This window comes from Engraulis encrasicolus, chromosome 7, assembly GCF_034702125.1.
Source record: "Engraulis encrasicolus isolate BLACKSEA-1 chromosome 7, IST_EnEncr_1.0, whole genome shotgun sequence".
Classification (NCBI taxonomy): domain Eukaryota; kingdom Metazoa; phylum Chordata; class Actinopteri; order Clupeiformes; family Engraulidae; genus Engraulis; species Engraulis encrasicolus.
The window spans coordinates 16,059,526-16,070,042 of NC_085863.1; the positions used below are offsets into that span (position 1 = coordinate 16,059,526).

The 10,517-nt window shown below is 43.7% G+C and overlaps 1 protein-coding gene across 1 annotated transcript; it reads right to left on the reverse strand.

Annotated features, from left to right (window-relative positions):
- Positions 1-5,039: 5,039 nt before the first annotated feature.
- zgc:153990 (uncharacterized protein LOC768125 homolog) lies at positions 5,040-10,484 on the reverse strand. Its single transcript, XM_063202389.1, has 5 exons — positions 10,176-10,484; positions 8,386-8,550; positions 7,350-7,877; positions 6,815-6,859; positions 5,040-5,950 (listed from the first exon to the last, which is right to left on the reverse strand). The coding sequence occupies exons 2-5, from the start codon at positions 8,510-8,512 to the stop codon at positions 5,349-5,351; spliced, it is 1,302 nt and encodes a 433-aa protein (XP_063058459.1). The 5' UTR covers positions 8,513-8,550; positions 10,176-10,484; the 3' UTR covers positions 5,040-5,348.
- Between the last annotated feature and the right edge of the window lie 33 nt (positions 10,485-10,517).

Consider the following 10,517-nt stretch of genomic DNA (forward strand, 5'->3'; position numbering starts at 1 on the left):
TCATCTAATACAAGAGCTTTTCTTAAACAAATGAGGACTCCAGGCTCTTCTATTTGATGATTAACCTTAACTTATCCTGAACCAGCTTTGTAGTATAGGCCCCAGCTCTAGCAGGCTTAATGAAAACCAATGTACACAGGCATGACCTGCTTCACAATAATAGGCTACTGTCCAGTGGGCATTCAGTACATCAACATACATTCTTCTGTGTAGTAAAGTCCGATTGGCATACACTTGCATGATGGTGATCATTAATGTAAACTATCAACCTTGAGATATCCATTGCATGCGTGCATCCTTACGACGACAGGTCCTTGTAACACCATTTGTGCTACTTGCACCAGTCAGCAGCAATACATGTGATATGAACTGTAGGCTACAAGACTTCAAACACCTGTCAACTGTGGGGATGTATAGTACTGAGGTCTATGAATGCAGGGTGAGTTGTGAGTTGGTTTCTGTATCATAAATATGCATGATTCAAAATTAATTTGAGATTGAAGTTGAGATTATTTATAAAAATTAAACTGACCAGCCACCAGCACCGTGGGCTGTTTCACAATGAAGCTTTCCCAGTGTCAATCTAGCCACAAGTTGACAACAACTTTTGAGGGACTTTTCCAGATTCAAAATCCTGATTGCAAACAAGAAAAATTACCTTTCAATTGCGATTTTGTAAGATATTGAATTAAATGCCTGTTGTCAACGACATTTTGTGAGATCCTCACATGGCCAAAAGCACTTTGGGGAAGACAGGAGTCAGGATATTAGAAATGACCCACGTGTATTACAAGACACTTGACCCTGTAAAGTTCATGGCCTTGTTCAGGGCCTGACATTAGCACCTGCAAATTTGCCAAACGTGGATAAAACCTGGCTGTGGCCAGTAGTGATCTCAGTCTCCCTAGCCACTGTGTAATAAAACTGTGGCTAGTAGAAAGCCTAATAGGCTAGTGATTCAGGAAAATGACGGTGGCTGAGGAACAAAAAAAAACAAAAAACAAAAAAAGTTAATGTCATTCCCTAAAGTTCATTCCAATATCCTAAATCCTGTCCTCCCTTATGCTTGTGGCCTGGTGATGACGTCACTGACGATAGAAGTTTAACTCAGTGGGTATTTCTCAAAACCTAGTCTGCACACTTCCAAGTGTGCTCAGCCTAATTAGTCACGCCCAGTGATTGGATACTCCATAGAGTTCACCAAAGAGTATCCAATCACTGTGCGTGACTAATTAAGCTGAGCACACTTGGAAGTGTGCAGACTAGGTTTTGAGAAATACCCAATATCTTACATGAGTGCAAGTCAAAAGGTCATTTTCTCATTTGCAACTGGGATGTTGAACTGGGAGATGCCCCCCAAAGGTGGTTGTTGGTTAGGCTGACAGCAGGGGAACCTTGTCGTTTTCTACCGAGCTGGGGCATCAGCGATGTGCGAGGACACAACCACAGGTCGAGGACAGGAGTGGGGATAATGGAATGGACCTCTGGTCTTGTTGCAACTGCCAAAGCAGAGGAAGCTCCGCAGCGGCCCTGTCGTGCCGAAAAGCGAGTCCCTGCCAGAACACGAGTGCCTTCATTGAAACCAATGGAAAACAATGACCAATTTTTCAGATATTTTTTTACCCATTTTTGCAGGCAAATCCGACACAATTTATGATGGAAAGTCTATCAATAAAGCATCTACATTCCTTCTGGAAGTATTACAAAGAGCTGGTTACAATTTCAGTATTATTTCCATAAAAGAATCGAAGAATTGTCATAACAAATGTTACGGTTTCATTCAAATAGCTCATATTAAGTGGAGGACGAGTAATGGTTCATAAGCATATTTTTAGTTCATAAATTATGTAATTCGTTCTGCGAAAATGAGTATAATTTTCTCTCAAAAAATGTCATTGGTTTCAGTGAGGGCACTCGTGTTCTGGCAGGGACTCGCTTTTCGGCACGACAGCGCGTTGGGGTTGGCCATACATGGGCACAGTCTGCTGTATGCACCGCAAGCTAACCAGCCAGTGGCAAAACAAACTCCACCGACACCACTTCAGAGTGGCTTCAGAGACAACAAACTATAAACTGTCACTTAAAGGAGAGTCCCTGTGCACAACCACTGTCCAGGTGCTGGATAACATTCGTAATGTCAGAGTGAACCTGATGAAACAAAACGTTGCGAAACACGTTGTTCAATGAATAAAACAACCAACAAAGAATACCAGTGTGCGGTGATTCATCCTTCCTTTACTTGTAAACGGTCACTGTTGCTTTAGAGAGTGTCTGGTACACTTCACTGCTCATACCCAAATGCTTTCAGGAATCTCATGATTTAGCTGTGGAGGTGGACAGGAGACATATTATCAGTGTTTGCATAGACATTAGGAAATAATCCTTCAATAAATCTAGCTAAATCTGACACCCCAAAATAATACAAAATGAACAACTGAGAAGAGACAGAAACCTCTATAAGAAAAAAAAAAGTCTGTTCAAGAAGGATTTTCAGGTCTCCTCCACTTAAAAAGGCAATGTCCTAAATTGTTTTGTTTGAGTTTTGGTGTCTTGCACTTCAATATAAAAAAAACCAACAACAAAAAAACACAAGAAGCAATATCTTCACAACAAAACACCCAACACACACAACATTTCAACCATTCACTGCCGCATCCCCCTTAGTGAGTGTGACACTGAGCTGAAAGAACATTATGCAACACTCTGCAAGTGTGCAAGCGTATTGCATCTCCCCCTAGCCAGTTATGGTAGTCGCGGAAAACCAATTTCCCAAGTCCAGTCTGCTGCTTGGTCAGCTTTTCGACTTACAATGAGGTAACAGAGTACAAAAAAAAAAAATCTATAAAAAAGGTCAGCCTGGCTTGCTGCTCCCATGAGCCTCGTATCACAGCGAGAATACCAATGTCATAGCACTTTCTCAGTTCAATTCCTCAGTTCAGTATTGTTAAGGTGTTCATCAATACTGCTTGAAGACAGAGGCCTTTGCTGAGGATTCTGCACTTGGTGATGGTGTGTGGGTGTGTGTGCTGATTTTGGCTATAGCAGCAGCTACAACTCATTCCATGGACCTGTATAAACCACACGCTGCATGATCACGGCTGCCATGCCACAGACTCAAGCCTGTTTCGCTGACCCACACCCAACCCTTTTGAAAGGGAAATCCGTAAGGCTGTGAGGTTGAGGGTGGGCTGCTTCAACCATCGACCACGCGTAGGCACCTTGGCATCAGGACTCTAAAGTAATTTTTTTCATCACACCAGGCAAAATGGCTTGAAAGATATTACTCTTACAAGTCAAACACACACTCTGTAATGGGCCAAGTGGCTAGTAGTCAGTTGGTCTTTTATACCAGCCAAACTTTAATGTTTAAAGGTGGGGTTGCAGGTTAACCCATTTTAAGAATATGTACTATTATGACATCCGTTGGGGGTTCCGCAGGCTCATAGGAGTCTATGTAGAACCTTGGAATCCTGGGGGAGTTCCCCCAACGTGATGTCATACCTGCAACCCCACCTTTAACCAGCATTTGGACAGTTGGCTGGTGCTAATTTAGAGCCCTGCTTGGCATCATTCTCTGAATCAGCAGCACCAAGGCATGTGGAGTCATACTGACGGTAGCAAACCATACACACATTGCCCGTGCACCTATATACCATACTAGTAGGCATGTTGGCAACTCCGTCTGTCGTCACCAAGGCATAAGAGTGATGTAGTTAATGATACTTCGTATGGACTTTGTATGTACCACAAGAGCACTGCTAGTCCCTACTATACAGTACTAATGCCATACTAAACTGTAATGGATATTATGCTGTCTGGCTTGGTAGGTACTTGGTAGTAGTGGAAACGGTACACTGTATTATCTTTGTGCAGTACAGGTGCCATACTAGTCCATTTTCCACAATACTAGTACAGTACTACAACATAACAGCATCAATATAACACCATAGCGTCAAGCATGTGGCCCAGTCATTGCTTCTCCTGCATGAGTTCCATAAGGTAGGCCTGCTGAGCAAAGCCCCTATAGTTATGGTAACCATACTTAAAGGGGTATGCCACTATTTTGGGGCTTAATACAGTTAACATCGTTGGCCAGGGTTTATAAAGGTGGTAAAGTGTCTTATTTTTCACGTTAAGCGTTGTCTTGCTTTAAGACAAGTTAAAAGAGGGAATATGTCGCTAAGCTAGTGAAAGTCAATGGATCCGTGTAGCATAATGCTACACGGATCCATTGACTTTCACTATTTTCACTACTTTCACCAACGATTTTAACTGTATTAAACCCCAAAATAGTGGCATACCCCTTTAATAAGGACTGGGTACTAAGTAGTACTGTACCAGTAATGGAGTCATAACACTGGGCCTTGTGTATGGTGCCGTGGTTGAGCTTCTCCTGCATTAGTGACATGGCCCCCATTGGCAAAGTCTCTGATAATTGCGGTGACGATAGTTAACATGGACTTTGTACTAGTAATGTACTTGTCAATACAGCCATGTACTTCAACCATTAGGACTTCTGTCTTTGTGTTCCTGCTGTTGAGCTTCTCCTGCATGTGTGTACTAGTACTGTACCAGACCTGTGGGTGAATCATGCCATTATGTCTTCTGTGTTTTCCTGCCACTGAGCTTCTCTCCTGGCCCCACTGTGTGAAGTCTCTGACAGTTGTGGTAATGATTCTTAATACAGAGGGAAATACTTAAACTCGCACTGCACTCGTCCATACGGTACTGTACTAGTACGAGGCCGTAACCGCATGGCCCCACTGTTCGAAGTCTGATAGCTGTGGTAATGATACCCCAGACAATTTTTTTTACTTAAACTCGCATTGCACTTGTACAAGACAGTAACTGCACCAATACCATTAAATCTTCTTTCGCGTTCCCACCGTTCAGTTTCTCCTGCATGAGCATCATGGTGCCAGTGGCAAAGTCTCTGGTAGTTGTGGTAATGATTCTTAATACAGACTTGGTATTCGCACTGCATTGTACTGTACTGTACTAGTACAAGACAGTAACTGCACCAATACCATTAAGTCTTCTTTCCGTTCCCACCTTTGAGTTTCTCCTGCATGAGCGTCATGGCGCTGGTGGCAAAGTCTCTGATAGTTGTGGTAATGATTCTCAATACAGACTTAGTATTCGCACTGCACTGCACTGCACTGTACTAGTACGAGGCCGTAACCGCACCAATACCATTAAGTCTTCTTCGCATTCCCGCCGTTCAGTTTCTCCTGCATGGCAAAGTCTCTGGTAGTTGTGGTAATGATTCTTAATACAGACTTGGTATTCGCACTGCATTGTACTGTACTGTACTAGTACGAGGCCATACTGTAACAGCAACAACACCATCATGTCTTCTGCTTGTTCCCGCCGTTGAGTTTCTCCTGCATGAGCGTCATGGCTCCGGTGGCGAAGTCCCGCAGCACCTCCAGGCTCTGGCTCTGCAGCTGCAGCGACTCCCTCATGAACTCCTGCTGCGTGTCGGCCAGTGACTGCAGCGACTCCGACAGCAGCTCCAGCGAGCGCGACACCGTTTCCAGCAGCGCATTGCTCATGTGCTGCTCCTGCACGCTCATGGCCGCCAGCCCACGCACGTCGGGAGCGACCGCAGCGGCGTTAGTGTTAGCGTTTGTACTGTGCGCCGCCGGTGCCGGAACACCCGTGTTGCCGGGAGGGTTTGTGACGTAATGTGGAATCCCGGCCCCACCATTGCCCATTCCGATACCATGACCCACATGGTCTGCAGCTCTGGCAGTAGGCAGAGGTAAAGAGGGAAGAGAAGGAGGAGGAGGAGGAGGGGGAATGGCGAAGGAGGAAGAGGGGGGTTTGAGGGAGGGAGTGTGCATGGCAGCGTTGTTATTGCTGGTTGTGGCTGCGTTTGTGGTGGGAGTATTGATGCCCGAGCTGCCCCGGCTGCTGCCGCTGGGTTGGTTGTCCTGTGGGGCACCGTCTGCAGAGGTCAAGAGAATCTTAGTTAGGGATGCAAATGATTAATCGATTAATCAACTTTAATTGATCAATGCTTTAATCGATTAAAAAAACGCAATTAATCCGAGGTGAAATGGGCATGTGAAGAGTGTGTGTGAAGAGGGGTGTGAATAGTGGGAATATTTAAATCACCTTTGGATTTAAGAATTGAGATGGAATTAATTTAAATGTGGCATTTTATCTCAATTTTTAATTAAAATTTTTAGATTTAGTAGTTTTTTTCGAGAAACATTGAGATTTCGGGGGGAAAACGCCGCTTATCAATTAATCGTAAGTTGATCGATAAGGCTATCAACTAATGATTAATGAATTAATCGATAATTTGCATCCCTAATCTTAGTTATTGATTTCAATATAGATATTGTAGAATAGAAAATGCCACTTAGCAAAAGTCATGAAACACAATCATATTTGACCCAAGTGCTATAAAATGAGTCAAAATAAGATATTTTGTGTCAACAGTGCGCAAATAACTTTTGAATGGGTGGACAGATGTGCACCAAATCTTGCAAGCTTAAAACCTACTAGGCACTTGAAATGATTGAATTTTGGAGGCCAATACGTTCCAGATGGCCAACATAGTATTCAAACACCCTTGAATTTTGGAGATCTATAATGGTAAAGCTGCACTACCAGGAGGTTTGGGAGGTAACAGGATATATCTATGTCTGGTGGTAGTGGTGGGTGTCTGCACAAACCTGTTTCAGTGACTTGGCAACATCATACTGCATGTGTGGCAAGACAACTTTTTTTATTGGAATGTCAGTCTTTACTACATGTAAAGCTGCAAAGCAAGATCCCTTCGAATACTGTATGTTTAACTCACCTTCTTCAGTAGGCATTTCAAAGCTCACATCAAAAGGTGTGTCTTCTGAAATGAAAAAGAACAAAGAAAGATATTCATCACCTTATGACAATGGAAGAAATTCTTAAGTTCCACATAGGTGACATAGAAGTAGGGCTGCACAATTAATCGAAAAATAATCAAAATCGTGATAAAATAGTGAAATCGAATTTATGATTTTAATCGTGATTTAATCGTGGCAGTAGTGACCTACTTTTGAGAGCCTCCTTGAAGCCAGAACATACTGACAGGCTGGTGCTTCTGGCCAGAAATCTGTCCACTTAAGTTTCATGCTATTGCCGTTACATAATTATTACAATTCATTTTATTTTGCTCATGCCGTATATAATTCATTTTTGGTTATATTTCATCTTGTTATAATTTTCCAAATATCAATAATCGTGATTAATTATCGTCATTGTGATTTTGACCAAAATAATCGTGATTTTGATTTTTTCCATAATCGTGCAGCCCTACATAGAAGCATATGAAACAGCATGATTCATCAACTACTCACCAGAAGCATCAAACATGGAATCCTGTTCCATGTTCTCCTGTTTAAAACTTTTCAGCAGTTTTCCGTCCTCTGAGGTGCTGCGTTTTGACTCCACACCCGTCGCCATGTCCATATCTTCATCCTCATCTTCCTCAAACTCGTCATCGTCTTCTTCCTCCTCCTCCGAGCTGCCGCTCTGTCCGTCCCCCTTCCAGCTGGTGCTCCGGCTGCTGCGCCTGACGGGCCCGTGCCCGGCCTGGCCGGCGCCGTCGTCCTGCTGGCTGCTGTTGACCCTCAGGATGTCCCGGACGATTTTATCCACTTCGGAGGTCGTATAGTGGCGCTGGCGTTTGTAGGGTGTGCCCCGCGGGCCCAGGGGGCCAGGCCGGATGGTCTTCACCGTGCGCTTGCTGTCGAACTTCAGGTCGGACCACTTGCGGACCACCTCCGAGACCTCTCGGTCGGACTGGCAGACCTCGTTGAGGCGGGCTGTGATCTCCGCCCAGGTGCGCTTCCTCACCTTCCTCGGGACGCCACGGTTGAAATTGGCTGTGGAGATGTACGGTACACGTTTACATTTGTCATAGTCATCAGGCAGCCCACCAGTCTGCCATGTTAGATGGCTTTCATAATTGCTGTCGGCTCTGCACACTTTAGTATTTCAGTACTTCTTGCAAAGGGTCTTGGAGTTCCATGCAGAATGCATAAAATACATGTACGTATTAATTATTTTACTTCATTTTCCTTGGGATGAATAAACTAGATCTAGTATCTCAATTAAATTATCAATACTACTATTACTACATTTTACCTGCTTTGTAAATAAAAAAAAGGAAAATGTTAACATGTGAAAAAAGCACACTTCCTGAAACTATTTTGGAACTATGTGAATGACAATCCGTGTGTCAAAGGCCCCATGAGCCACACTAGTCTTTCTGTAAAAATGGAACACTGAGCTCAATGGGATTAGCCCAACTCTTACCGCCATGGCTCTGGTGCACCATTAGTCATATTGTCAAAAAAGCTTCTCAATAAGACAAAATGACTGAGCACTGACCGATGACGATATTGCGGTGCTTGCGGACCTCGTCCAGGAGGATGTGCACCTCGGGGAAGCTGAAGACCGGCCTCCTCTTCTTGGGTGAGCCGTCGTTGGAGAGGTCGGGCGACGTGGGAGATGCCATCTTCCTCTGTCAAACGGACACCGCCTTAAAGGGGGCCCCTATGTGGTGTCATACAGAGGGGTCAAACGTTTAAGTAAAAGTAGAAAAAAGAAATACAGTTTCACAAACGCAACTCATCTGAATAAACAGTGGACCTCTGTAGTTCTACTTGCAGCACTGATTGGATCAAGTTTGTGATGGGTCCTTTCTTGGTTTTTAGTGCTTTTCAGTAACAACACAGTCTATCTCATTAGGTACAATGGCGTAGATGGTGTAACAGCTATGTCATATCATATGCTAGTATTGTACTTGCAACATGAATTTACTTTTACTTTTGATATCTCTGATCATCAGTGTTGGGCAAGTTACTCAAAAACATGTTACTGTCTTTTCAAAATAATCCCTTACACTACAATATTATTATATTTTAAATGGAAGGCATTACACTACTTTTGCATTACTTTAGTTAGTGCCTTACATTACTGCATTACAGCAAAATGTAATGCATTACAGTAATTAATTACTTTTGAAATGCATTACTGCCCAACACTGCTGATCATAGATAATGCATTGTAACAAGGCAGCTTGAGGATGGACTGCTCACCATGCTTTATTTGGAAATCATTCTAGCTGAGGATGCAAATAACATAAAAATATGGACTAGCCTGCGTCTTCCCCATACAACACAACCGACCTAAGTTACAAGGCACGTGTCGACACACGCTTTGTTACACTGTAGTTACAGTGTAACGGAGGCATTACAAAGTGAAACTGAGAGAGTTCCATCGGTAACTTGGCATATGTAACCAAAAAACTGGTGAACAAGCTCAACATGATGTGAATGACAACACACCGCGAAACGAATTCTCATTTGACCAATGACCAATAGTTTCTTGAGTTGTACCAGGATAACTGGGCTGAGCACGCCCCCTTTATGCTTTTTAACCATCCTAGCATAGCTCTAGTCTCTACACTATTGCACCATGAAGCAGGAGCAAACCTCTGGACTTGAACCCGAATCACTTCAGTTCTAACATCACGACTCACGAGACTACCAGAGAAAACAAAGCCAGCCACATGCCTGCGCGGAAGAAGACAAATGTATGGCATGACCAGAGCCTTTTCTGTGTATGTCGAGTTTCTGGCTATGGTTCTGTTTTGCTGTGTGTGATGGGTTAACCCTCCTTCTATTTACATTCTGAACTCCTTGCCTCTGCCTAAAGCTATGCACAGATGACCATGTGCACAGGCAAGTTAGTTCTAAGCCACTTGCCGTGGTAGACCGTGAATGGCAAAGGTTCACTGATCTTCCGTAACGAGAATAAATCTACGTAACCCAGCCATCATTAGCTATTTACACACACAAAAACCACGTTAACACAAGCCTACTTTACCTGCGAACAGAGAGATGCCGATGGCGCATGTCTCAAAATACGTGGGCAACCACAAAACATTTCTTATTCATTCGTGATTTCGTTCAACTTTTAAGCTCTGCATCCTATTTTCGTAAGAAAATAATAGCTAGCTAGTGTCTAGCTAGCTCTCTGTCCACCACTAGAGCTGCCTTGTTACATCTTGCCACAATGCAAGAGAAGGCAGATGTCTTATGAAGTTGTTAAGCGCATAATTAAGTCTCAGAATGCACTTAAGTTATCAAAATGGTCTTGAAGCACCGGGCGTTTACCTTTAATGTGTGTGTTTTTTCGTCCCTTGTGGTACAGACGGAAATCCAGAAACTTCGTACACTGGGGTGCAGCAACGTTGCGCAGACTCCGTGTGCCTTTCCTCCGTCCATGTCGCTGAATAAATGCTGTAGTACCAGCTGTGGCCACTATTGTGTGCCTTTCCTCCGTCCATGTCGCTGAATAAATGCTGTAGTACCAGCTGTGGCCACTATGTTCCAGTCATGGCGCTGTTCGCCTTCTCTACAACACCTAACCTCTGTTTGTCCTCCTCTGAATAGCTACCCCACAGCTCCCTCCAGCAATTCATTACCTCGTTATTCAAGAGACCATATTTGGAAAAA

Bases quoted from the DNA above. Each gene is read 5' to 3' on its own strand.
- zgc:153990 (XM_063202389.1), bottom strand. From the start codon at position 8,512: ATGGCATCTCCCACGTCGCCCGACCTCTCCAACGACGGCTCACCCAAG. The intron at 7,878-8,385 runs GTCAGTGCTCAG...ACATCTCCACAG, and splicing joins GCACCGCAATATCGTCATCG to CCAATTTCAACCGTGGCGTC. The intron at 6,860-7,349 runs GTGAGTAGTTGA...TTTTCATTTCAG, and splicing joins TTCCATGTTTGATGCTTCTG to AAGACACACCTTTTGATGTG.